Raw genomic sequence first — 27998 nt, 5'->3', positions numbered from 1 at the left:
TCGGCCCGGCACCGCGCTTTGCACTGTGCACAAGAGCCAGAGCAGCGCCTGTCACCGCCCCGCGCTGCAGCCTCGATTGGCGGGGTCCCGTTGCCTTCTTCCTGCAGCTGCACATTTGACTTTTGGGTCAGGCCGCAGGGGCGAATCGATCCGGTGGCATGGGGGGCTTCAGCGTTTGGGACTATGTGGTCTTTGCTGCCATGCTGCTGGTGTCGGCTGTCATCGGTGTCTACTACGCCTTTGCGGGAGGGGGACAGAAGACCTCCAAGGACTTTCTCATGGGGGGCCGAAGCATGAGTGCCGTCCCTGTGGCTCTCTCTCTCACTGCCAGCTTCATGTCAGCTGTCACTGTGCTGGGCACCCCAGCTGAGATCTACCGCTATGGTGCCATCTTCTGCGTCTTCGCCATCACCTACGCCCTGGTAGTGCTGTGCAGTGCTGAGATCTTCCTGCCTGTCTTCTACAGGCTGGGCATCACGAGCACTTATGAGGTAAGGTGGAGCAGAAGGAGCCTTTCCGCAGCTGTCAGGGAGCTGGGGGGATTCTTATAGCTGCTTTCTATTTGTCTTCCCTCACTCTCTTTCCTCATGTCTCCCTGCACTCAATGCTGCCATGCTGCAGCATGTCCCCATGCTGCTGAGGACCGGTAGATTGTGACCTGCCCTGTCCCCAGTTGTGCCCACACTGCAGAGTGGAGATGCTCACCCCTGGTGCTGGGTCCTGTGCACCATGCCAGATCTCTCCTCACTCCTAGTGCTCAATTGAGCAGGTGGTTTAATCCTTGTGCAGCTTTGAAGATGACGTGAGATTAAAGATGTGCAATTAACCACGACCATCCAACATCTAAAGTACAAGCGCATGTAACGTAGTAAGGACAGCTCTCAAATCATTCTCACTCCAGGATGGTTTCTAAGCTCAGGTGCACCACAGAAGTTCCTTTCTGGCAGAGTGTATGTTTGTGCTGTTCCTAGAGGTTTTGGGGAGATGCCATCTCCAGCAGTGAGTGTCTTTTCCATTGTTTGTATAGGTAGGTCAGCAGGTACTCTGTGCCTGCACAGGTTTTCTTGCTTTTAGCAGCCTACTGTAGGGAACTTTATTTAGCAAGGAGGTTGGACTGGATGATCCCCAGAGATCCGTTCTAACCCCACCTACAGTTCTGTGATTCTATGAAAATATGGCTCATCTTCAGTTAAGTTAAAACTAAAGCTAGGAGTGCAAAGAAATCTGGGGTGGTGGGGTGCATTGCAGGTCAAGTCTCACTGTTTTGGAGTAAGGAACCCTGGTCAGGGCCTTCTTCTGTCCCAGAAGGTCCTTGCAGTGTGTTGGTCTTGCCTGGAAGATAGTTCCTAGCTGCAGATTTGGAGGCGAGTTGCCCTTGTTATAGGATATTGGAAAAGGGGCATCAGTGCAGGTGAAAGTCCTCGGATAGCTACTTTGGTCTTTTGCATTTTATTACACCGAGCAGGAGCATTGCAGCACTGGACACTGAAAACAGCAAGGTTTCAGCTGGTGGAGTTAGATAAGAACTCCCCAACAGAAACAGTGCATTTTAAACTACTAATCTTTGGACTATCAGTTATGGTGATACTTAAAATATGTCTCTTGTTAAAGGCTGTTGATTAAGACCAGAAACTCCCTGATAATCTCAGGGTTTAGTCAGGGCAACACACCTATAAAAGATATACCTTCTATTTGTGGCCAGAGTTCAGAGATCAGACTTCTTGTGCCTGTCCAGGGGTTGAGCGCTGCTGCTTGGAGTGAATGTGCTCACTGACCACATTTTCAGCTCCGTCTGCACTAGTGAGCACTGTGGGATTTCTCAGTGTTTGCCTGTGTCAGATGGGTGGATTGACAGGTGAAGGGGATCCCTTTTGTGCAGTCATGTGCCTTAGGGGGTTGGCAGGATAGACAGTGGGAAGAAATCTGCCCTAGAGCAGCTTTACAGAGGTTGTGCCCTAGGCAGAAAGATAAGGTTCCTCTTTTGAGAAACGCTTAATTTCCACTTGCTGGTAGAAGATGGGAAGTCTAGTCAAGAAGGTCATCTAGTCCAACTCCCCTGCAATGAACAGGGACACTACAGCCAAATCAGGGTGTTCAGATTCCCCCTATGTACTGCTTAGCCAATGTCAGCTTCACCTGCTCATGTGTTGTTACAGAGTGGTGAGGTCTGTGAAGAAATATCAAATAAAGTTGAAAGATATATCCATCAAGTTTTAGCCATTAACGAAACGCTAAAAAAACACTGTGCCCTTTCCCTATTGCTCATCTCTTCTCTCCAGTCCTACCAATAAAGCCAAGTTTTGATTTAAACTTTGTTTTTTGTTTTTTGTTTTTTGTTTTTTTTTTTTTCTCTTCTGCAGTATTTAGAGCTTCGATTTAATAAATACCTGCGTCTCTGTGGAACATTCCTCTTCATTATACAAACGGCAAGTAAACCTCAGAGTTGTTCCTGGGTCCACTTAGCCACCAGGGCTGCTCAGCTGGGCACAGCTGGATGTTTGCCATGAGCAGCTGATGGGGTGACCACAGGGAAGGGCACCTGGGAGCAAGAAAAAGATATCTCTACTCCCAAGCAATCAGAGCAAATCCTGGGCTACCCTCCCCTTTGGCATCTCCAAGCTTTGCTGAGGATCTGGGGTGGTCATTTGGCATCAGTGCCATGCCACAGGACCCTTCACGGCATGGGGAAACAGCACCAGGAGCAGTCATTGACCTGCCCTCAGAGAAGCCCACAGAAGGTTCAAAATGTAAACACGTCCCAGTTATCTGCAGTGGCAGATCTCATCCCATGGGCCATTGATGATTCTGTGAGTCTGGCTAATTCCCAAAGGTTTGTAAGGTGACAGAGAAAACAAGTTGTCAGGAGCCTGTCACTGGCAGTACAAGGGTTTGTATCGCTGCTGGGAGTCTGCAAACAAAAGCTACAGATCACTCATTGCCTTGGGGAAAGTCAAACTAAAGAAGTTGTTACTGTGGGTATCCAGCCCATTTGGTGAGTCAGGGTGGGACTGCGGCTTTCCAAGGTACACTGATTGTGTGCCAGATGCTGTGAAACACCAGCAGCAAACATGTGCTGTTTGCAGTTATAAAATGGACATTTTGGGGAGTTTAAAGCAAGAATGAATATAGAATTCGATGGCTTTCCAAGTTATGCTTCTGTGTATGCTTGCTTCTTGTCCTACTGTTAAGACCCACTGGGAGTTACAAAACAACCACGGCTGTACCACTGCAGTGCTAATTCCTTAAGTGAACAGTGCTGCTTAGATGGATGTTTTGGATACACATAGGAAAGGCAGAGTGCTAGCATGCATGAATCATGGGCAAACATGAAGGCATCACAGTAGCGTGAGAAGGAACAAACCAAATGTAACCTTGCAAAGATAGATAGATAGATAGATAGATAGATAGATAGATAGATAGATAGATAGATAGATAGATACAGATAATGTAAATATACATACAGGAAATTAACTGACAACCTGTGGGTGTCCTATGCTGAGTGTTAACAACTTAAATGTCCTGAATCATGAAAATAGTGAGGAAAGGAGCTCCCCAAGATCTTCTGTGACTACTGGGACTTGATTCAAAGAAAAATAAAAAGGACATTTGGTAATACAATGTGAAGAAACACTGAAGAGATGGGAAGATTGTTTTATCATTTTATCATTGCTGTCTGACTTGACACCAAAATGCACTCAAAACTGTTTCAAGAGAAAATTTCTGGTCCTTCAATGCTTCTGGCACTTGTTTGCTGCATACAAGAAAATTGGTCTCCCAGTGACTTCCTGAGTGAAGAGGATCACTGGATTTGGCAGGTGCCAAATGCTTTGGGCTTGACAACTGTTGGCAGTTGTTAGCCATGAAGTGATGCGGCTGGTGCTGAGGGAAGATTTGCTAGGGACAGGCCAGGGCTGGCATCTTTCAGGGTGTACAAGCTAATGTGTAGAACCTAGAGAGGACTCAGTGTGCAGAAACAAACAAGCACACATATATGAACAGGAAAGAATGACTATTTCCCTGCTGGTCCCACCACCAGTCATAGAAAGCTGATATAAGTCAACTCAGGACCTGGCTGAGATTTCAATCCCTTGAATCAAGACCTGACCTTTGCAGGAGTCATCTGCACATTGTGGGCTTTGCCCTGATCCATGCCACAGCTGAGCTTGCTCTAGTAGTACAAGCAGTGGTAAAAAGGCACTTAAAAATATACATGAATCAATTATAGAGAATATCAGTGTATGAATCCCACTGTGCTGTTATAAGTGGATACAGTAGCTCATTGATTTGTCTGATTATTTCTATATTGGGTAAAAATACAAATCTGCTGATGGTCATGCATGGCTTCATCTTATAGGACTGTAAACCCTTTTTAGTCCTATCCATAATGCCTAACTAATGCTGTGTTTCTTGTTCTGATGTGCTTTACAGATGATACTGAAAGTCATATCGATCCCAAGACTGAGAAAGTAAATTGTGATAGATTCTTTGGCAAACCTCACCAATTTCCTTTTGCTCTTGTTTCTTCCATTTGTCTGCACTTATAAAGCAATAAAACAATTTAATTATAAGAAACAGGAAAAACTAAAGAAGGATTGGGTGTTTAAGAATCATTGTTATTTGTTTTAAATATACTAGGCTGGGAGACTGCAGTACTGGTTAGTCTCAGACATTTGGCTTCCAGCAATTGGAATTATTTATTAACAGTCATGCATTTAGGAAATCTAGACTCAAAAAGTGCTTGAGAAACTATCTCAGAAAACTATCACTTGTTCCAGGAATTTCAGTTTCTTTTGATCTTACATCTTTTTCTTCCCATCTAGACTTTATACACTGGTATTGTCATTTACGCTCCAGCTTTAGCACTAAATCAAGGTAAGATGATCATCCTGAACTGTTCTTCTATTATTATTATTTATGCACATGATACTGCTTTTCTTTCTGTGATGCACACCAATATATATATTTCAAATACTGACCGTGAGGACTTTTGGGATTTCAGTTGATCCTGATGGGAACTCTGATAGACCTCCCAGCAGTAATCTTGCTCCCTTATCTCTGGTTATAACAAATTATAGAAAAGGCTCAACAGAGAAAGTCTGCTCTCACTTATTCTAGCTCTCTCCTGATATCCTGGCATCATGGCTAATTTCAGAAAAGTTAAGGAAAAATAAGTTATTGACTTGCAATAAGCAGCTTGTGTCTGTGAAGCATGCTCATAGCTGTTTTCCTGCATAAATTCCTGGTGTAGGGCTCCAGGCCTACCTAAGTGCTTCTGAGGAAGGACTCTGATTTTAGAACCTTTTTGAGATGAGTCCTGCAAGAATATTGGTTTTGTTGGTTGTCATTAAAGACCAAAAGCATCTTAGGTTCCCAAATCTATCTAATTATTTAGAAGTTTCCAATTATTTCTCAGTTTCCAGTGTCTGTAACAACTATGCATTTTTAGAGCTGGTCAGGTGAATCCCATATTTCAGATACACATGTTTTTTTATTACCTTCTACTGCATTTTATGTATTTCCATTTTTCCTCAGCAGCCAGACAGAGGTGAAAAACCGTCCTCCAGAGTTGTGTCCACTACGCCTTGTTCACACTTGCTGCCCTTTCCCTCTTTTTCAGTCACGGGCTTCGACTTGTGGGGTGCCGTGGTGGCAACCGGCGTGGTCTGCACTTTCTACTGCACATTGGTATGTGGGCCCTTCAGCTGAGGAAAATCTCGTTTCCTTTCGCCATTCACATCAAATGTGGAATTTATTGAAAAGTCACCTAATAAATGGGTTGCCCTGTTTCACAGCACAGCTGCAGCTCAGAGCTGTATTCACTCAGGGACTTTGGATATAAGGAAAAAGTCTTTTACAGTGAAGGCGATGAGCCAATGGAACAGGTAGCCCAGAGAGGTGATGGTGGCCTTGGGGACATTGAAAGCCAGGCTGGAGGGGCACTGAGTACCCTGATAGGTCTGTGGATGTCCCTATTCATTGCAGGGGTATTGGATTAGATGACCTCTAAAGGTCCCTACCAACTCTATGGGTTCTGTGATTCTGTGACTTGGACACAAAGGCAGCCACAATGCGACTTCTTTTCCTAAAAGAACATCAATAAGACAGATCTTCCTTCCTAAATATTCTCCTTTGAAATTTCTGCTAGCTTAGCAGACTAATTTGTCAAACACTTGTTCACCACAACCATAGCAGTCCAGTCACTTAGTGACAGAGACACTGAAAATAGCAAGTGTCATGTTAGAAGTCTCTTCTTTAGGTCAGTTCTAATTGACCAAGTGCCTGGATATGTGTAAATGGAATCAGCATGACATAAAATTAATTGTATATTTTTGATTAAGTAATGTTTATTTTATTTTGCACAAATTGCATGCCTTCTGGAGTTAGTGATACTGTAAACATATAAGATGAGCATGGTCTGCCTGTTTACTTTCTGATACAGGTAACTAGTGATAGGTCAAGAGGTAATGGTGTTAAGTTGTAGCAGTGGAGGTTCGGGTTGGATATTAGGAAAAAAATCCTTTCAGAAAGAGTGATGAGGCACTAGAACAGGCTGTCCAGGCAGGCTGCAGAGTCACCATCCCTGGAGGTATTCAGAGTGGATGTGGCACTGAGGACATGGTTAGTGGGCATGGTGAGGATGGGATGCTGATTGTGATACAAGATCTTAGTGGTCTTTTCCAACCATCATGATTCTGCATTTCTACAATTCTATGAAACTTCTGAATCGGGGGGATGTGATGAAGGAGATATTGGACATGTCTATGGCCACAGTACATTGCAGTGCACCTCACCGGAGGTCCTGAACAGGTTGCAGGATGCAGTTCCTAAATATTCCAATGCAGAGTTATTTCTATTCAGGAATTAGATAGAATTAGTCAGTTATAGATAATCCATATAGCAAGGTTTCTCCTAGCTGGATGTGAACATATGCCAAGAGCATGGCTGCCCCATTGTACCTGATACATGCTGTTCCTCACACAGGGCGGTCTGAAAGCAGTGGTCTGGACAGACGTTTTCCAGGTTGGAATCATGGTTGCTGGATTCTCATCTGTGATTATACGTGCTGTGATAGTCCAGGAGGGAATTGGACGTATTGTAAATGATTCCTACTACGGAGGAAGATTAAACTTCTGGGAGTGAGTTTTCACTTGCAGATGATGTGCCTTTTTCCTGATAAGTGTGAAATTAAATTGCTGCTGAAGGTGGGGAGTTGGGACTGAAATTTTACAGATACTTAAACAAGCTTACCTGGTTTGGAGGGTATTTTGTAGGATTAACTGTGTGCAACATCCTGCCAAGACAGAAACCTTTCACATTCTCAAATCCATTTTGTAACGATGCATTTTGGATTCCACTAAAAGTGAATGGTGAATAGTAGAGGACAATCATATTTATAATTACAGTTTGCAAATGAATGATGTGGCATTTCAGCTACTGAAAGAAAGTAGCTGAAAAAATAACAGCTGTTACCTAATCTGAAAAGGGGGAATGTTTTTCTTTCCCTGAAATGAAAATTAGAAGTAATCTTAATGGCACTGTACCCTCTGTGACTGTAACTAATCATAGACTAAGAATATAGTTTTGCAAGGTTAGGAATATTCATTTCTGACAATGCTGAATCAAAAGATTCCTTAAGATTAAAAAAAAGAAAAAGAAAAAGAAGCTATTGTTTTTTTGATGAATAGGGGATTCTGCTGAGAAACTTCATCTGCTGCTATTAATAGTAGAAGTTTAGTGTGATGGGTATTACCTGTTGTCCTTTTGTCTGTTGATTCACAATATTTATCAGGCAATTCTATGCAGTTCTTCACCAAGTTCTTCAGTAAATAATAATTCCTTGGAAGATAGATTTTTTCTTCTCATGAGCAGTGATTTTTCAATCAGTTTGGCTAATATGCAGAAGTTACCCAGCATTGCTTCTTCCATCAGATGGAATTCAGATGGAAAAAGAAAAGGAATAAAGGCATATAATAGCTGATGATGTTGTTCAGCAAGCTAAGTGTAATCTATCACTCTATTGAGAATATCATTTAAAAATATATTCCATTTAAAATCTGCTCTTCACTTACGGCTAAATCAGTAACATTTTTTATAGAGGCTCTGTCCACAAGGGCTGGGTATGCAAACACACCTTTGTATTGGTGTTAGACTCGGGTCCCTCCAGATAAGCAGGCATATTAGACTTTCTACTGGAACTTCATTTCATCACAGCAGCCACAGGCAACACAGCGCTTTACTTATGACTGTAATTTATAGGTGAATAAGTTAGTCTGAATTCACCTTTGAGCAGATCAGTGTTTCAGTGAGACAGTGATTTCAGCTCTGAGTTTAAAATCTGCTTTCTGTGATTTCATGTAAAGTTGGAATATCTACATATTCAAAATCTGGATAAATTAATTGAATTTGTATGAGAACAAGTAAGAGGAAATTCTTCTCCTAACCATTAAGGTCATCTGATAATGAGAAGAAATTCATATTCTCAGTGTTTTCTTTGTTTTTCCCTCTCATTGTAGCTTTAATCCCAATCCATTGCAAAGGCACACCTTCTGGACGATTATTATAGGTGGGACCTTCACATGGACTGGCATTTACGGTGTCAACCAGTCTCAAGTACAGCGATACATTGCATGCAAAACCAGGTTCCATGCAAAAATGTAAGTAAGTCTGCCTGCAGTAACTCCGAATGTCTGAATTTAGCAGTGATTGCTCTTTATAATGGAGATTAATTTGTTGTTGTTGTCTGCATAAGAACTATTTGTAAAGGTAACAATCTGCTTTGTGGACCAGGCAGGAGACAGATAGGCATAGTAAACGCTGATATTTTAATTATTTATAGATAACTGTGACATTCAACTTTCTGATGGACTGTTTCACCCTGCCAGTACTGCATACAAATAACTACATTAAGTTTATATGCAACCTAAAGACCAAGCAATATAGAACTTAATTGTGCTGTAGCTTTCTCAAGACAACGTCTTGGACTGCTGCTTTTCTAAACCTAAACCAGAATGGGGGCATTTTACCTGAGTAAAGACTAAAATTCTTTTCAGTACCTGTAAGTGTAAATGTGAGAAAAGACAGAAATGTTTTATTCAGTGATAAAATTGCTGAAGAATCATGTATTTTGGCTCGATGATCATCAAGACTTTTCCTATAGGAATGCATAATGGAGACTGGCAGCAAGTTCTGTTTTCCTTGAGTTTAAATATTTCTGATCAGCCTTTACTCTAGAACAGAGTATATTTACTAACTGTTATCTTATTTTTATCTTTAGTGTCATTCCCATAGTTCCCAACTCAATATTTAAGAGCTCTTACCAAGCAAATAAAATCTATTTATAGGAAAGATATATAAACGCATATCATTAACTATAGTCACCTAAATTCCATAACACAGTCATATGCAGTAGAGAAGGAGTTTACGAGGATTTTCATTTCATAAAGTCAGAAAAATGCTCACAAAAATCATATTAAAATTTGGACCTGAATTATTTTAGTATTAGCAATAATGGAAATGCACTTTTCAGCCACTTACGCTGCAAAAAGTAAAGAGCTGATGCTCATCATTAGCCACATCTCCATCATACAGTGTAGCATTCCAACACACTATCTGGCTTCCCTGCAGTCTCTGGTGTGTAGCTGGGTCTCAGTTTCTTGGCACTGCAGAGGCAAGCAGTGTATCCCACACCTGCACAACCACCTGGCATGATTTCCAACAGGAGAACAGCGAATATATTGTGCCTGAATTCCTTCCCAAACACCTGCCCCACCTAGGGCTATTATTCTATTCCCCTCTTGTACTCTCTGTGATGGGCAACACCTCCAGGGTGTCCCAGAAGCATAATGTGACCACAGAAAATGTAGTACCCATAACAGCTGCTGGGCAGATTTTCTGGGCTCTTACAGTGTCTTTGACTTGGATTAGAGGCTATCTGGTTCTGGAGGATTTAGGATGGAATTAAAGAGTTATGAATAGAAATTCAGGTGTATTTGGTAGGACTTGATGACCTTGAAAGTCTTTTCCAACCTGAATGATTCTATGATTCTCTAGCTAATACCATATTAGTGATGGCACAGCCTTAATTGATGGATCTCTCACCTGCTGGGATGGGCAGTTGAATTCCATGACAGCTTGCAGGTGCCTCCTGGTATTTCCCTTGCATGGAGAAAACTTTGTGCAATGGCTACAGTTGGTTACAATTGTAAACATTATCATTCTGTGATGACTATCTAGTTCATTCACATATGTAATTAAACACATTTGGCAAGTTATACTGGCAGCTACATCTCTTACTGCCATTTAACTAATACAGAGAAGTGTCAGATGTCATTGGGTCACACTAATAAGGCTTTTATCCTCCATGGCATTTTATATAAGGTTTTATTTAATAATGAAACGGAACTGAGAAAATAATTCCTTCACAGTTCCCAACTTGTGGATCATAGGAAGGCCTTAAAGAACAGCACAAGAGTAGGAATTTTCTCAGGCTGTGGGAAAGGAGTTCACTCCATTCAAGAAACACACTAGCAGGTATGAGCATGTGCTGTCATCCTCAAGCAGTAACTAGGTAAATCAAGTGTAGTGCTTGAAGATGAACAGTACTAGGTCCTCAAGCAGGAGATCTGTACCTTCAGAAAAATATGGGCTCCTAGCATGTTCTCTGCTTTCTTTTCAAGGTCATTGGCTGGCATGTTTCCTAGAGCCAGGCTGAAACAACCAACTAAAAATAAGCCTTGCATAGTCACAGTGCCTACTTCACCCAAACTCCACCTTATGTTACTCACCCAGAATTAATGTGAACACCTCCTCCAATAGTGCTGCAATTATTACATCCCAGTGCTTAAGTCACAGGGTGTACCATGAGCTAGGGATGAAAATAAGATAGAAAAAGCAGTTTCATTCTTTTCACTGTCAAACACTGACACAGTTTAAAACTAGGATATGCTGAATGCAAACAATTTCTTTTGCCTCTATGTCTTTCTCTCAACTTTCTAATCTCAGCTACAGGCTTTAGGCTAATACTGCTATTGCATCTATTGAAAAGATATGGATTGCTTTAAGTCATTGGTTACTTTTTGTACTATGTCAGCTTCTGAGTACCTTATTTCAAGGCAGATTATGCCAATGTAGGAACAACTTCAGCTAAATTTATACAAAACACTTAACTAATGTGTAATCATCTATAAGGAGATTACTTCATTATCACTAGCTTAGCCTAGAAATAAATCTAAAGTGCTGCTAGTGCTGTATTTATACCAATGCTAATTTCAAATATGAAACATAAATGCAGTTTTCAGTCCTGTGTTCTCCAATCAGCCTTTATTTACCTAAACTTTTTTTTAACAGTTTACATTGTGCTTGCCAATCACTTTTCTATGATATAAAATGGCAATCTTATCTGGTTAACCTGTAAAAAAAAAAAAAAAACCTATATAAAAACATGCATTTCAATGCCAAATAAGACCTATAAAGATAAGTTTACTTCATTCATCTTTATAATCCTCTGGAGCAGTCCAAAGGCTGATGCTCTTTGCCTTCTTGGGTCTTGAAGGCACTAAAAGGCCCTCTGAAACAATGCAGGCATGGAAATGTTTGCACAGATACCAGAGATCCTCCAAGGATCCACCCAGCAGAGGTCTTAGTTGGCATGGGTGCACTGTATGTCATCTGTCAGCAGTTAAATCACCATATGTACATGGTACACAGACAGGAGACAACTGCTGGAAAGGAACGCTGTTTTTCAAGGCCATGCTCCTTCTGGGTGTGTTCACTTGAAATGACCACCATACATGAGCCCATAATATGAAGAACTTTGTGATTTGGGAGTCATCAGGAGCTGAGATTGGATAATTTGATAGAAAGAAAAAGCCTTCCCTGGGACAGGAATTGTGGAGAGAAGGATTTGTTTTTCATGATGGGTCGAGGCTACTTGTTGTGTGTGGCAAAAGCAGCATTAATATGGGATGACCACCATTTTCTTCTCTGGGTCAGCTGTCCCCTCAGTACATGGGGACAAGATGGGGCTCTGGGACTGCTCCAGGATCCAAGATGCTAAAGGGGATGCTCTGGGGTTGGTGGTGACCCCCTGACCCATGGAAGTGGCAGCTGGAAGTGGCTCCAAGGGAGCACCTGCCTCATTGCTGCCTTCCACTGAGACCTTGCCAGGAAGAGATGGTGAATTTATTGATTTATGAGCATGATTCCAGTATTGTGTAAGTGTGGTAGTGCAGCTCCAGAGGCAAAGGAGTGCTATTGCTGATTAAAGGTACACCACACTTTGATCTGTGACACTATGCCTTGCAAATCTGTCTGGGGTTTGTCTTTGCCAAGGGGTGTGGTGAGGGGAAAAGAATGTTTTCTTGCCAGCTGGCTGTAATGTAAATCTTGTGCACATGATGAAATGTGCAGATTACCATATTGCTCCCATCACTTCTGGAGTAGGCCTTGTCAGAGGGCAGGCACTCAGACCATGCTATGAAGAACAAAGTGTAGTTTGTGTTTTTAGAAATGTGAGCCTGTGTCAAAATTGCTCAGAGCTATACCATGACTCCCTTTCACCTTGGCAGTCACTAAACAGGTGTCTTCTCAGTGCTGGCATGGAGCTTGTTTGGTCTGCTTGAGAGGGCCTGACTATCCAGCGTGTTAATTGCAGCATGATGGGACATCTAGCTCTAACATGGCATCTATGTGCATGCTGGTGCAGGTCCCTCTACATCAACCTGGTGGGCCTCTGGGCGATCTTGGTCTGCGCAACGCTCTGCGGGCTGTCCCTGTACTCCATCTACAAGGACTGTGACCCATGGACGGCAAACCAGGTGTCAGCACTCGATCAGGTACTGCTTGGTCTTAAAGAGTAGAATGAGATATGAAAAGCCGAGGTGGATACCTGAAGGCTGCTAGGTGCCTCCTGTGAGTCAAATAATTTTGGTGGAACCTGAATGTAAGATACTGAAACAACCAACTTGTTGGTGAAAAAAACAGTTCACAAGCAGGTATCTTTTCCCAGCTCTCAGATCTTGCAAAGGTCAACAAATAGCACACAGCTTCCAATATGGAAATAGTTCTCAGGTACCCTAAGGCTATTGGACTGAATCTATAAAGCTTTTTGTAGTATCAGCAGAGACTTGAGCATCTACTGTGGCACCCAAGCCTGACAGAGTGATGTACAGTGCAAACTACCTGCCGCTCAGGTACCTAGCTGCCTCTACAGTCATCACCTTGGAAGAAAGTCTGACAGCAGCTCTGTGCTCACCTCTGCTAGGCTGTCTAAACAGACTTGCTGGTATCTCATGTGGGTGTTTTAAACATATTTTTTCTGTAGAAAACCAAGAAATATTGCATTGTGGGACATTCCAAATTGGAAGAGCTGAGCAGCCACTGAGAAGGTTCTAACATTGAAAAAAATACAGGAAAAAAGAAAAGGAAATATTATGGCAATATAGTAAGTTTTTACACTCGCTATTTTTGTTTTTCAGTTGATGCCCTACCTCGTGCTGGATATTCTCAGGGATTTTCCAGGAGTGCCAGGGCTTTTTGTGGCTAGTGCCTACAGTGGAACATTAAGGTAAGTTCATAATTTGGAATTTAGTGTCTTTTTTTTTTTTTTTCTCATTTTGTTAAATCTAAAGTGGCATTTATACTGAAATGTGCTTTAACTGCCTTTCATTTCCTTAATCTTTAGGAAAAGTGCTAGGAACTGATGTAGCTATTACATATCTTAAGTTTTCAGCACCTATGCTCTGATGTCTTAAGACTCAAAAGTGTTTGGACTTCCCTGCTGACAATGGGAGAAAACAGCCAGTGCTCTACAGCCCTAACAAACCCTTCCTCTCTGTGCTTTAGAGCCTCTCTGCTAGAGGAATTTTTAAATATTATAAACAGGTGGTTGCACAGCATGGTTATAGTAATGCTTGCGGCATAGCTGCATGTAACGTATACTTCATTTCACCGACTTCTCCAACCCCAACTTTCCATTAAGAACTGCCTTGTCTTCACTAAGAGTAATTATTTGAAATTATTTTTGTAAGCTATTAACTGCATCACCAACAGCAATAAGTCATTTCAACCAACACAGCAGTTGCATTGGTTCTCTTGACACCATTCTAGACAGCAAGTTTCTCTCTGCCATTAACTTACCTGTTATCTATGATTTCATTGTGTATGATTTATATATATATATGTATATACCTTGTGTTCTGCAGTACAGTGTCCTCCAGCATCAATGCTTTGGCTGCTGTGACCGTCGAAGACCTCATTAAGCCATACTTCAAATCCCTTTCTGAAAAGAAGCTGTCATGGATTTCCATGGGGATGAGTATGTCTAGAAAATTTCCACTTTTGCTTTATGAAGTGAGGGCTTGGTTCAGATTTTACTTCTGGCAGCAGAAGTCAGGGGTAGTCTGTTGAGTTCCTGTATTCAATGACTCTCCTTGAAGAAGAGGGTCCGAACTGGGCTGAGCAGATGGTTTACATCTCCGATGTGCACTTTCCATCTCTGCTGGTTGTACGACTTGATACCAGCTGCAGGTGCAGCCCAAGGCAACGTGCTAAACCACAGTCCCAGCAGTGTTGTAGCCCATAACATTGAGCACAGTGGACTAGTGGCAGGTGACAAATGTGAAATGTTTTCACCTGACAGCAGCTTCTTAAATGTTATTGCAAGCAGTGTTTATGCTGAAATTGTTGATGCTGTATTATTGTCCCGAGTTGCCTGGGCTGTCACATTCAGTGGTGGGATTAACCTATTGCTTGTCACTCAGACAGTGAAACTCAATAGAAGTGAAGGTGGGGAGCACAAATGAGCCAGTGTTGCGGGTTCTGGCAAGAGACACTACATCCTGGTAGTCCAGGATGTCCTCTGTCACTCTCCCATGATCTGACATCATTTACTTTCTTGCTCCAAAGGCTTTAGACTGAGACGCAAAATTACTCATTCAAAATAATGACTACAACACAGGAGATTACCTGAGAAATATGAACAATACACTTAGTATTGCTACTGTGTCAAATCTATGCATGTGCCATCTAGGATCAGGTACTTAACTACTATTTAGTCATACACAGGAAGAGGATTTTGTCATTTTCACATGGTCTCCTTTTAATCTAAACAGTAACCAGGCCCCTTGGCCTATTTGGGCTCTCTTAGGAAAGAAAACTCAAAGAAACAGCAAAATCAAAGCCAAACAGGTGGCAGAGGCTTAGTTGTGATGTCAGGGCTCCCCGGGTGAGAAGGGACCATTTCCATCAGCAGACATTTCAGCTGATGTGCTCATGATTTTCCTTTCCCACACAGGCCTGTTTTATGGTGGAGTCTGCATTGCTATGGCTGCACTGGCATCTCTCCTGGGTGCCTTGCTCCAGGTGAGTGTCAGGCTGCATTTTCATGTGTGTCAAATAATCTTGAACAAATTGTGTAAGGAAATAATTGCTGGATACGATTATGAGATTAGCTTTTATTCTTTGTTGGGTATTGACCTCAAACAGCCTCAGCCTCTGCTTTAAGCATCCATGTCACTATATGAATTAACAACAGCTGAGAAAACACTAATTAAAAACTCTCAATTTGTTTCTCATCTTCTTGCCCTGTTTGTATCTTTTAACTTTTCCAATGCAGTGCCTGATAGACTCTTCCTTCCACAGGCAGCTCTCAGCATTTTTGGTATGGTTGGTGGCCCCCTTTTAGGACTGTTTGCCTTGGGAATCCTCTGCTCCTTTGCAAATGGAATTGTAAGTATAAACTTAAAGCCCTGTTGGACCAAAATCCATTGGTAATTTTGGGTACATTTTTCTTCCTCCATTCCCAACAAATCTGTGTTGGGCAGCAAGGATATTTCTTTGATACTTTCCATGTTGATCTTTACCCCCTTCTTCCCACACGAGGGCAGCTGGGGGAATGGCCTTTAGGGTAGGATGGATAACCCAATGCACCAGACAGCCTTGAGGACAGGCAGTCTTGAAAACACATCTGGAAGTCCCAAGTGATAAACAGATGTTTTTAAAAGGCAGACTGAGTTGGGGTGCTCTGCTAGAGTGCTTTGGTATCAGAAAATCAGCACTTTGAGGGGAAAAACTCCATCAAAAATTTCTTGGTGGAGGAGAATGGATGTAGATGGATGAAGATCGTTATTACTTTTGCTTTCCTTGCAAGCCTGAGTTTCATTTTCTCTTTTGCAGGGTGCATTTGTGGGTCTAATCACTGGCTTTGTTATTTCACTTTGGGTTGGAATTGGTTCTCAGATTTATCCTCCCCTCCCAGAGAGGACTATGCCTCTCCCCCTCTCAACTGCAGGCTGTAACATATCCATCTCAAGCAATTTGACTACACCAACAGAAAACCCATTAACAACAATCTTCAGCACACAGGCTGCAGAAAGGTATGAAAGTTCCTCATGTGCAGTCACTACAGCATGTGTTTGCTTTGAAGCAACATGAACATCTGCCTAGCATTTGTGTGGCTTCAGAAGACAGCATTGGTATAATGGAAAAAATATAGGGGGTTTTCTCCCCTCTGCAATCACTAATGGGCATGCACCATTAAACATAGCAGTTATTGATGAAAATACAGAAAACAGCTGGAACAGGAGCTGGACACATTTCTATGCATTCCTAACTGTTACATTCAAGAGTACCATACACTCAGTGACAGACACCCCAGTGCACATGCAGGTGCTCAACATCCACTGCACTTCTCACACAAGACCTCCAGCGTTACACGTGGCTGTAGGAAAGCAACACAGAACATTCTGAAGGAGACCAAAGCAAAATGTAACCCAAGGTGTGAGAGCTGCCCTGTTATTTGTGGCAGTTTTGAGCTGCACGTGGCTGATATCCTACAATATATTTTTTTCTTTAAATAACTCAGCCCCTTCTAAAGATGTTATCCCTTTATCTGGGTAGCTGGAGTGCTCAGCTCCGCACTAGATTCCTAGCTGCAACAAGACTGTCCTGTTTTACCTGCTTGTTTCCATGTACTGACCAGTCTCATCCTCTATGAAGGCATATTTTCTGATAATTTTATGACACATTGCAACGCACATTTTATCATATCGAAGTGATTCTAGAATACCAGCTCATTTGCTTCAGAAAGCAGCTCTGTATTTATATTCTGTATGGATACAGACAACATTTTCAGGTTACCTGGAAAAGGAAAGCAGAGGTTAACTCTTTTCCTGCTCTTTTTCAGGCCTCTCCTGGCAGACCACTGGTATTCCTTGTCCTATCTCTACTTCAGCACCCTTGGGACACTTACCACGATAGCTGTGGGAATGATTATCAGCCTCCTAACAGGTACTGGTTTCACAGCTGAGGTTGAAAATAAGTCTTAGATTTTTTCAAACCATGATGACCAAAAAGAGAATTGCCATTTCCCAGGTAAGAGCCAGGGACCCTATCGCAAAAGATGAGAATTAGGAAAAGGTTCTTAACCAGAGCATGGTCAGGACCTAGAATGGATTTCCTAGGCTAGTGGTCACAGCCCCAAGCTGCCAGAGTGCAAGAAGAGTTTGGACAATCCTCTCAGACATAAGGTTTGAGTTTTGAGTGGTCCTGTGTGGAGATGGAAGTTAGATTTGTTGGTTCTTACCAGTTCTTTTCAGTGTGGGATATTCTGTTCTGTTGTATGAAGGTTCCTATCCTAACTCTCATTTCCCCCCCATCAGCCTTTCCGCATCCTGTGCTTGACCTCTAATTACAGCAAAAGATCACTTCAAATTTCTAAGGAGAACGAAGTTTCAGCAGTTTTTTTTCAACCTGAGGGACAAAAATTCCATCTGCCTTTCCCGTTTCATGAGATCTCAGCAGGTGCTGATGTTGAAGGGTTGTCCCGGAACATGAAAGGAACTCAAGGCAAGGAGGTGCACCCATTCTTCTTCTAGAGGACAAAAGCAGTTTTACTTTGAGTGACTTCAGAGCACTCAAAGGCTTTTGTCTGCACCTGTGCAGTGCATGCATTTCACTACATTTCCCCAGAACATACTGAAGAGCTGCAGACCCCATGCATGGCTTTCTTTCCCAGTTGCCTACTATTTCTGGAAGGTACAAAAGCAACAAGTGAGAGCAGGGACATCAGTTCCAGCCTGTGACCTCTCTGCTCTTCCATCCAGATGAGATGCAAACTGCACTTGTCAACTGCACTGTGCATGGCAGAAACAGCACCAAAGCAGCTGCTCTTGTGGCTTTCTCTTCTATACCTGGCCAGAATCTTCCTACAGCACTCATCTGACTTTGACACTGTTAGGTTTCAAACCTATTAGCCTGTAGTTAGCCTACAACTACTTCAGAGCTGAGTTCTCTTTATTTTTTATCAGGACCACCAAACTCCCAATCCAGCAGATTGATTGGTCTGCTACTTTCTTTGTGTCTTGCAACTTGTAAGCATAAGATGTGTCTACAGTTTTCTTTTCATGAACTTCTAGAGGATTTCCCCCCCTTTCTTCTTTCCTTTTCTTCTACATCCTATATTTACTTCCCTTGGTGACATGCTGCTCTCTACAAAAGGCAAGATTGAGCTCTGGCAGTGATGCTTGTAGTCAAACCTCACTTTTTAATACCTCAGGATCAGGTCATCTGTAGCCGCTTCACTGAAAGCATCTCCATAGGGCCATAAAATGAAATGCAAAATCTCATGAACTCAGTAAGTGCAGAGGAGAAATCCTCAGTCCACGAAAAAGAAACTTCAGAGAACCACCTCAACATCACCCATCTGAGCACTGGGTAACAAAGCTAATTCCCAGTACCTTCAACTCCTTTCTTTCCCACACACATTCCTACACAAGAGTAAGCAGTTCATCTTCCATGCCCTAAAAGTGCCCAAACATCCCATTAACACCCCATCCCCTTCAGATGGTTGTCTCAGCAATTTATACATTTTTCAAACAGAAAATTGGGGACAATGTAGAACACTATGAAAAAGGGTGGAGAAATTTCAAGTAGATCCCAAAGATAATTTTGTATTTTGAGAGATGCAGGGGAACACGTTGTCAAGGAATGATTCCTAAAGAATGTAACATCTAGCTTGTGACTGCTTGATGGCTTTTGCTGCATGAGCATCCTGGCTTGATGCCCAGAGCTGGGCTGTGACATAGCATGTATGTGTGGAAACCTGGCTGATTGAAACCTGCCTATTTTGCAGGAGGACTGAAGCAGCACACAGACCGTAAATTCCTGCTGACCAAAGAAGATTTCCTGTCCAATTTCTCCTGGTCTAAATCTGAGACAGTAAGTATAGTTATGCATCCTTGGATTTAAAGCAATCTCTCCTTGTAGGAGCAAAGGCAATCTTTTCCCATCAGGATGAATTGCATTTGATGCTTTAAGGCAGCAGCAGAGCACAAGGCAGCTGAGCCAAAAGCAGCTGGCATAGGCAGTGAGGCTGTGTTTAGCCACAGCTTGACTTCCTAACAATAGAGCAGCAGCTGAGACAAGGGACAGTTGTTCTCCAGGTTTCTGACAAAATACTCCCTCACCATTCCCTTGGAAGCTGAACCAAGGCACGTGTTGGATTCAGCAAAGCTTCCTTTGTAAACGTGATTTCTAAATTCTGGGATTCTTTATTTGTATTTATTTATTTATTTATTTTTGCAACATCAGCAACCGTTTGAGAGAAAGCATTTCATTTCTAGACACTGTGTCTTTTTCCTATCATCCTCCCTAAGATACATGATAAATTATTGGGCAGAATGGAAATAATGTACCTTAGAAAGGAGAACGTGGGAGAAATCAGGTTTTTAAAGTAAACAGAGCCAACCTCTCAGTTAGGGACATCATTGCAATCATGTCTTTGAGATGGTCCAGTGTGCAAAATATTTCTCCCTGGCGACAGTAGCTCCTCTTAGCATTACCTCTTGTAGTTTAGCTCCTGCTTGTGAAGAGCATAGAAGGAGAGGTTTTTTTTTACAGATCTGGATGCTCTTCACCTATGAGGAGGCTGGTTGCCAGCTATCCAGGTGTTGTCATTCAATCCTAATGCACCAACATCAACTTTCACCATCTGGGAATTTAATCTCTAAAGCCTTTTTAAAAAGAAAAGAAAATCTCACCGAACAGATGGGAGCTAACATTCACAGCCATACTAGTTTCTGCCTGGAGTCAGAAATGAGTGTCAGCCTGGTTATACTGCTGGGTAGGAAGTAGCTGGTATAACAGCTTGTGCAGAAAGTTAATTGCTCAGAATAATTGGGGGGCAGCTGAGAAACTTCCTGCACATGGAGAGCTTAATATCTCATTACGTGTAGTGAAGATGGAGCATTGATGTAATTGTACATGTTGATTTGCTTTTCCTCTCAAAGATGGGGCAAGGACTGAAGGGTTGGGAGCCAATAGCTTAGAGGGCTGGTGGTGACAAAACTCTAGATGTGAAAACAGCAATTAAAACTTTGCACAACCAGAAATGTTCTGAACACTTTGCAGGACAAGAACATTTTATGTGACGAGAACATTTTGCACAACTTGCACCTTACGCAATAAGAAACTTTCCATGCCCTTAGAAAAATACCAGCTATTTCAATGAGTAACGATGCTCTGTCAGCAGTCGGCATATTTTCCTGCAAGGCTTTCTGTAAGTCAGGCCTGGCTCTGACTGTTTCTTCCACTTCACAACACGTATTTTATCTCTTCTTTTTTTTTTTTTTTTTAGGCAGAGAAAGTGGTTGTGTTGAACTGGAAAACATCTGCAATGGTAGATGAAGGAACTGACAACCCTGCCTTCAGCCACATTGAAATGGATGAAGCAAGTGATAAGAACAAAGCCAATGGCCTTCATATATGACATGGAGCCATGTCAGCCTTTGAGGACAGTTTTGTTCATGTAAAGCACTGTTGACACTCCTGTAATGGGTCAGTTACCAGCCCTGCCAGGGTCACCGGCAGGAGTCTGCTGAGCTTCATGGTGCTGTCACCCATGCACAACTTTGACGTTAGTCGAGAAAGGAATCAGGTCTTTCCTGCTCTTGTTGTCTCTCTCACACTCTGAATCTTGGTGACAGGGCTTAAGGTGATGTATCAGTGTAGAATATTTTCCTGATGTTCTTGGGCCTCCTGGAAAATACCTGCTTTTACTTTCAGTTCACTCTCAGGGTAAATGTTTTATTTGGTAAGAGCTCTGTCCCCCGGATATGACTGTTCTCTGTGGGCTTTTTTTCCTTTTTTCTATGAAGGCATTGAAAGAGTGAGGTGATCAGTACTGTGGGATCTTATCAGACTGCAGCAAACAGTGGATCTTCATTTTAGTGGAGGAGATCCTGAGAGCATGTTTCCTGAGAGCATGTTTCTTTTGCTGGTTCTGTCGTACGTTCGCTTTCATTAGTCTCATTCTTTGTTTACCTGCATCGCCTCATCTCCTCTTACGTGCTTACTGTTGGACGCTACAAAACTGTCTTTGGAAGACGGGTAAAAATAAGCATCACTAATACTCTTCCCTTTATTCCCTACCTCACTCTTGGTCCAAAAGAGATGGTCCTTGTGATGAAGTAAACAATCTGGGCTCTTCATTCTGTGCCATGTAGCAGAACCACATGCAGGCCCATGACTGCTCTCGCACTGAGCTGGGCAAATGTATTAATGTAGGAAGAAGGTCCTCCTTGCTGTATTGGAATAGAGAGAAAGCTGCACTTGCAGTTGGCTGTTATCTATGGAGCTGTGAGCTGAAACTTACTGTAACCATTTGTGTTCTTGCAGTCCCTGCTGTGACTGCAAGGTTTCACTTGCAAAGTTGGGCGAGATCAGGCTAGAGCATGTTTTGTGTTTTGCTTAGAGGGCAGAGTTTGCTGTTCTGTCCCTGGGAGGGGAAGGGATTGCAAAGGCTGGATGAAGTATTTTCATGGCTGCAGGGCACGGGATGGCTCATCCTCTGGCTGAGCTGCTTATGCCCTTATGTTACTTCTGGTTTGAGAAGGTAAAAAGCCCATAGCTTCCTTACCCTAATTGCTTGCGGAACAGGCTGTTTGACCCACTGTGTCAGTTTTGTACTATGTACTTTTTGTGACATCAGTTGATGGGGGTTTAAAACTCTGCCGGAGCATCAAGTTGGTAAATAAAAATCATTGCAGGAAAGCCAAGCACTGAAGCTTATAAAGCAGTCACGCTTGAGACACAAATCAAACACTGTGTGTATTAAACTCTTTTAAGAAGTTACACTGAGATATGCTGGGCACTGAGCTGCTATTGTTTGGGATTTGGTAGTACTAGTTTACCTATGCTGATTTGGGCCCTTTAGCACTTAATTCAAGCTATTCTGTGCCCCCTGGCAGCAGGCATGGGTGATCTACTGCATAAGATGGGACCAGTAAACTTATAGGAGGCATAAATGGGAGCAGGCCTCTCCTAGCACAGTACAGACCAGACATACCCTACATGGGTTGCCACTAGGAGCACATCTCCAATGGCCAACCAGTGCAAATGATGAAGGTAGGCTTCCCCTTTGCCCCCTGAGGTGTGGGCTTTCAAGATGCAAAGCAGACTCCCCTTCTCTCCCACTCCTCTGCTGAGGTACTTTTGGCCCATGGATATGGGCAACTACAAATACTGTTATCTCCACTCAGCTGCAGAGAGCCAAAAGCCTAAGTGAAGAGGACTGGTGTCCCTTTGTTTGCCTCTGCTCAGTGATGTGTAGTAAGCCAAGGGCAGAACCGAAGCCTGCAGCAAGTATTCTGTGCCTTCTGGTAGAACTACAGCACTCCCAGCCCACATGCTGTACTCCCACCTGACTGTGATTCTCAGGAGGGTGACTGATCAGTACAGCTCTTTGTTGCACCACACTGGGTTGAGATCCTTGTTTTGAACTGATGCTGCCTTGGATGACCTGTGACTTCTACCTGTTTTGTTCATGGAGTGAAGACTAATCTTTCCAGCAATCACAGTTAAGAAATAATGTGTCACGGAGTTTATTCTTAGTACTTTGAATTCACACGGGGAAACACGTAAGTCTTCACTTGAAGTCACTCTCTGAGCACTGATAGTCATTTTACTCTCCTTTTGGTATGAAGTGAAAGCTTGGGCCAGATGGTATCTGTTGGCCCACAGTCACATTGAGATGAGTTTTTACTGGGGACAGTACCTTGTTGTAAGAGGTTTGGAGGCAACATTCTTTCTGCAAATGACCCTGACAACTGTCCTTTTTCTCATTATCTAACCTCCCACTTGCTGCAGAACTAAAAAGTGACTCTTCTGCTTTACTTTCTTTTTTTTTCTTCTTGCCTGTATGCTTGTTGTTTTAATTGGCAACCCTAATTAAAACAGTTAATTTTGAATAATGTTTTATCTATATACTATATATATATACTATATATATATATATACTATATACTGTCCTTATCTAGCTGTGCACAGAGCCAGGGCTTTGTGTGTGTAAAAACAAGATAATTCTCAGTGTCTTCATCAGAGTCCTGCACCATGATCCTTCATCTCTCCCGGTTAAGAGCTCGCCCAACAGAGAAATGCAAGAGAATGAGTGCCAGTTAATTCCAAGGGAATAGGGCCACTCTACACTGCCCAAGTTACACGCAGCATCTGGGAGGGCTGAGAGAGGAGACAAGTGGAAACATTAAAAAATGAACTGAGAAGGCAACAGGAGCAATATTTGATGACGTAGATTCACAGACAGAAGGTGGTAGTGGATCCTGGCCCCTTTTGGTCTGTGTTTACACTTGTTTCCACTCACCTGGTCTGTTTGCTTTCTGAACAAATAAGGTAAATAGAAAATAACGCATAGATATGAAACAGCAAATATTTCATATGCGTCATTTATTTTCAAGTTTATTGTGTCACATTATACAAGCATTAAACATGGCTTTATGTTGATGATTTTTTTTACGTAAGTGTGAAAACTTGACATTCTTCTCCTTAAGATTTTTTTTTTCTATTTACAAATAAACAATCTCTATGTATACTTTATATATATATTATATATATGGTAAATAACATAACTCCCCTCAAAAAAATTTAATAAATAAAGAACAGATTTGTAAACAGGGTTTCAGTTGTAGTATTTGGTGGCTTGAACACGGTGCTCCATACCTAGGCTTTTTCTTTTGTCAGAGTATCCAGGGTGTTCATTTACATATATTATTCTAAGGTTTGTAAAACCAATGTGGGACAGAATGCAAAAGTCGTAGCAAATAGGCTGAAAAACAGTCCCAATATACATTTTTTTTCCCTTGGTTTTAAAAACTGGTGGGTAACTGCTCATGAAGTACATGCTTGCTGTCAAGAGTGGTCTATAGAGATCAATCCTATGCTGATTGCAAGATGATTTCACTGTAAATCCTTTGATGTGTGTTGTCCTGCTTGCTATGGCAAATGTCTGTGGCATGCATTGAGGTTGCATTTTATCTCGTTCCTTTGAAGGTAGTGCTCTTGTGGAGCTGGAATAAGTAAACAACATACAGGGCTGTCACCCGGAGTTTTAAACAAAACCCATCCATCATCAGATCAGAAAGAACAGAATGGCATAAATTTTCTATCTACAGATGGTTTTAAATTCTGTGTATTATTGTTAGCCTATTGTATGTGTTATATTTTCCTAAATAATTGAGTAAATAAAAAGGGGGTTGTCTTTCCTGTGTGTTCTGCCATGGAGCTTTAAAGGACTAAAGGGAAATCTATTCTTCAGAACAGCAGGACTGAAATGTCAGTGTGTTGACTGGTCAACGTTAAGTGACAGAAATGTACTCAGGATCTGCCAGGAAGGTCAGAGTCCCTTTTGGCATCACACTCAGCACAAGTCTGGTAAACAGCAGCTCATGTGCTCAGTTCGGGCAGAACAGGACATAACTTCTGGCTATGAAGTGTCATGAAAATTCATTGCAGTGTACCTATGTTGAAAACTTGTACCAAACACAATTATTTTGTATTGTCTTTTTGCTTCACTTTATTAGTTTCGACACACTATATTGTTGCGATTCCTCCAGGGTAGAAGTCAGCTTAAATTCTACTCAATTTCAATTCATTTCTGGGAACTGCAGGATTTTGGAAAGATTCACAACTCATAAAGATGAAGCTGATATTATGTATGACTCACAACTCGTTTTACTACCTAGCAAACAATTTCTAAACTAGTCATGTGTGGGTTTTTGTTACAGATATAAAACAGAGGGTATAATCCAGTTGTTCCTAATCCAGTTGTTCATGTGACTTGGTTCTGAATGTGATTTTTCACAGTGATCCTGCCAGATTGCAAGTGTAATATACATTCATAAGGGGTGAATGGTAAATACTAACTGATTTGGTATGTTTGTATCAAAGAATGAATGACATTGCCTATCTCCCCCTACTTACTGAGGCAGAACATTCCCATTTCTTCACTGCCCATACAGGCTTTGCCCACAGCAGCTGTAGGATGAAGCCAAGACGAACAAACAAGTTCACTTGCTTATTAGGCAGGAATACATCCCAGAACCATTAGTTGAGTTCCTCATTCCTTTTGGCACCAAGTCAATAGAGAACAGATCCATCCTGAAACACCTTCAGTGGCTATACTGCCTCATGGGAACTCCAGGCCCGAGTCAGGAGCAATTGATAGTGGAAGCCATTTATCCTCTTCGTGCAGGATGATTGATTACTACTGGAGGAGGTTCGTTATTAAAAGGAAGCAAAATGTAGGCTGGCAGTGGCTACAGAGATCAGGATGCAAACATTTTCTTTCACCAAACCATACTGCTTTTTTATCAAAGCTTTCCTTCTCATAGAAATAGCACAGTTCTACCTTGCAGTAGAACAAAGTTAACAAAGATCTAATTTGGCAATATGTTGTCTTGGTAAAAGAGGTGCTGATGTCTAGTGGAGTTTGAGGCATCCATACAAAGGATCTTGCACTGCATGATTCGTCCAATACTGCTTCTATTGAATGGTTTCTAGAATGGTTTCTAGAAACACTTGTAGGAACAGTGTGCTGAATTTTCCTCCCTATCAAATGCCTTTGAACTAACAAGGTCATTATTCATTAATAGCTCTGAGAAAAGCATGCTGTTTTTGAAGCTCCCGTTACTTGTAAAAGTGCTAAAAGTGAATCGATGAGCTTCATTATTTTGCATGTGGCTGTATCCTCACCAAGACATGTGGTTCATTGCAGTCTACTTACAGTCTTGGCTTTTGAACTTCCTTCTTCATGTTGTGGCTGAATATGCTACTGCACATTCTGCAAGAATTGCAGTATTATCGCTTTGAGGCAAGAGGCAGTGGAGCTTTCACAGCTCAGCATATTTATTCATGTTGCTCCGTCCAGCACTTCTGCCGTCATCAGAGTTACAACTATGATATTTTGGAGTAATGACTTGCAAACTTTTTAATTTCTTAATGCTAAACAATTTGCAAAAGCGTATAGTCAGTGGCACATTTTGGCCAAATCTAATACTACAGCCTATGTGGAACTGCTGTGCATGAAGGATTTCAAGCTATTTCATACTACAGCCTAGTTGTTTTCTCCCATTGCGGACAACAGAAGAAGGAATAAAGGAGAAGTTACAAGAGCAGAGATCGTAGATTATCATGTTCTCTTGCTCTGTTGGCTTTGTACATCCATTTTTTTTTTCTTTCTTTTTATCTATTGTTGATTTACTTCAGACACAGACAGCCTCCTGTTATGCGTATCATATATTCTTGTTCTTTATGAGTCCTTGATGTGGGCTTGCAATACAAGTATACAAGCAATTTTGGATGAGGTGTTCAAGCTTGATTTGTTTCCTTCAGAGACCAGACAGACCCATAGCTGAAAAGGCACTGTTCAGATCTTTAAAACCTTACCAACCTTTCACATTAACGTGTCCAAATTAATGATCCTACAGTTAAGACACCTCTGGGCACATTTAGGTGCTTGACTACCTGCCAATACTTCTGCACGTGCAATTTTTTCATCATTGTTAAATCATTTGATTGGACTCATGATCTAAGATCTCCTCACGGATTCTAAGGTATTGTTCAAGTTACAGAAGCAATCCCCATATGTTAACTTAACTCATGGTACCTGCTAGCTTCTTCCACTTATTCCACCATGGGAGAAGGCATCGTTGCCATGCATGTTCAGCATGTGGTGACTACACGTGGACATGTACTGTCATGTTGTTAATGAGCAGTCACTGATTATGAAGTAGCTGCTCAGCCATGATGAGGAGCCATGAGATAACTAGGTAAAGCACTCTAAGATATATTGCTGCTTTGAAGTTCAGGGCCTTGAATTTAAGCCATGCCTGGAAATAGTGTGGAGACTTAACACATTGGTCTGTTTTGCTCATGCCAGTATTAGCTCTGGAGAAGACTAAGCCTTGTAAGACCCCTAACTTGAAAAGGCTTAGCACAGTATGCACCATTTTAAATGAGGGTGCACATGTGCTGAGTGCACACAACACTGACTGTTCCTCCTTCATTGTGCTCTCTACCACAGAAAACCAGGAATTTTTTTTAAACAGAATTCCTATCTTCTTTTAAGCAGTTTCTTCCTCACCCCATCATGGCCACTCATTGTGATAAGACTTTCCATTCTTCTTTCTTTCCTTCCTTTCTTTCTGCAGACGTTCTAATTCCGCTTCATACATCATTTCCTGAATCAGGTATTTTTCTCTCCTCATTCGATCTCTCAGATCTTTTGGGAGATCTGGGATTAAGTAGGAAATCAGGTGCTTTATGCAAAAGACAAGGTGCTGCAAAAAGAAGAAAAAGTTGAAGAATAAAAACCATTAGAAGAAAATAAGTCATTTCCATACCTCCTGAAATCCCTTTCCTTCTAACGATGCTGCATTAGGATTGAATGTATTACTAAATCTGAAGAAATCAAATCGTGAAGATTTTCCCAACAAAAAACTAAATAGGAATGGACTATGGATTTCAGCAAAGGTCCAGAGTATCTGAGTCCAAACAAAGCCTCAAGGCTGTTGCATGACCTGTGTGTTCAAACCCGTGAGATCATGCTCTGCAGTGGAGTTGTCTGGGCAGGGACCGTTAATAGTGGATTGCTCTGCAGGAGGAAGATCAAGTAGAAAAATATTTTCCTGTTGCTGGAAATTTCTTGCATC

At 41.9% G+C, this 27998-nt stretch overlaps 2 protein-coding genes across 10 annotated transcripts in view; one reads left to right on the top strand and one right to left on the bottom strand.

Moving 5' to 3' along the window:
* Positions 1 to 3: 3 nt before the first annotated feature.
* Positions 4 to 23966, top strand: SLC5A8 (solute carrier family 5 member 8). Its single transcript, XM_015859209.3, has 15 exons — positions 4 to 491; positions 2361 to 2426; positions 4821 to 4872; positions 5618 to 5685; positions 6982 to 7136; positions 8514 to 8654; positions 12704 to 12833; positions 13476 to 13564; positions 14202 to 14314; positions 15293 to 15360; positions 15640 to 15726; positions 16174 to 16373; positions 17183 to 17286; positions 19130 to 19215; positions 20633 to 23966. The coding sequence occupies exons 1-15, from the start codon at positions 159 to 161 to the stop codon at positions 20762 to 20764; spliced, it is 1824 nt and encodes a 607-aa protein (XP_015714695.2). The 5' UTR covers positions 4 to 158; the 3' UTR covers positions 20765 to 23966.
* Positions 23720 to 27998, bottom strand: part of ANO4 (anoctamin 4) — a 162212-nt gene continuing 157933 nt past the window's right edge. For 6 of the 9 annotated variants that reach the window (XM_015859160.3, XM_015859172.3, XM_015859183.3 and 3 more), the window contains one exon: positions 23720 to 27626. In XM_015859160.3, coding sequence (XP_015714646.1) covers positions 27435 to 27626 — 192 coding nt within the window. In that variant the 3' untranslated portion in view covers positions 23720 to 27434. The remainder of the gene's footprint in view (positions 27627 to 27998) is intronic. The other 3 variants (XM_015859164.3, XM_085538803.1, XM_085538825.1) reach the window with 1 other exon arrangement.

This window comes from Coturnix japonica, chromosome 1, assembly GCF_054131305.1.
Source record: "Coturnix japonica strain WE chromosome 1, WE-NBRP24, whole genome shotgun sequence".
Lineage (NCBI taxonomy): Eukaryota > Metazoa > Chordata > Aves > Galliformes > Phasianidae > Coturnix > Coturnix japonica.
The sequence above is the reverse complement of the archived record's forward strand: the minus strand, read 5'-3'. Positions and strand labels throughout refer to the sequence as shown.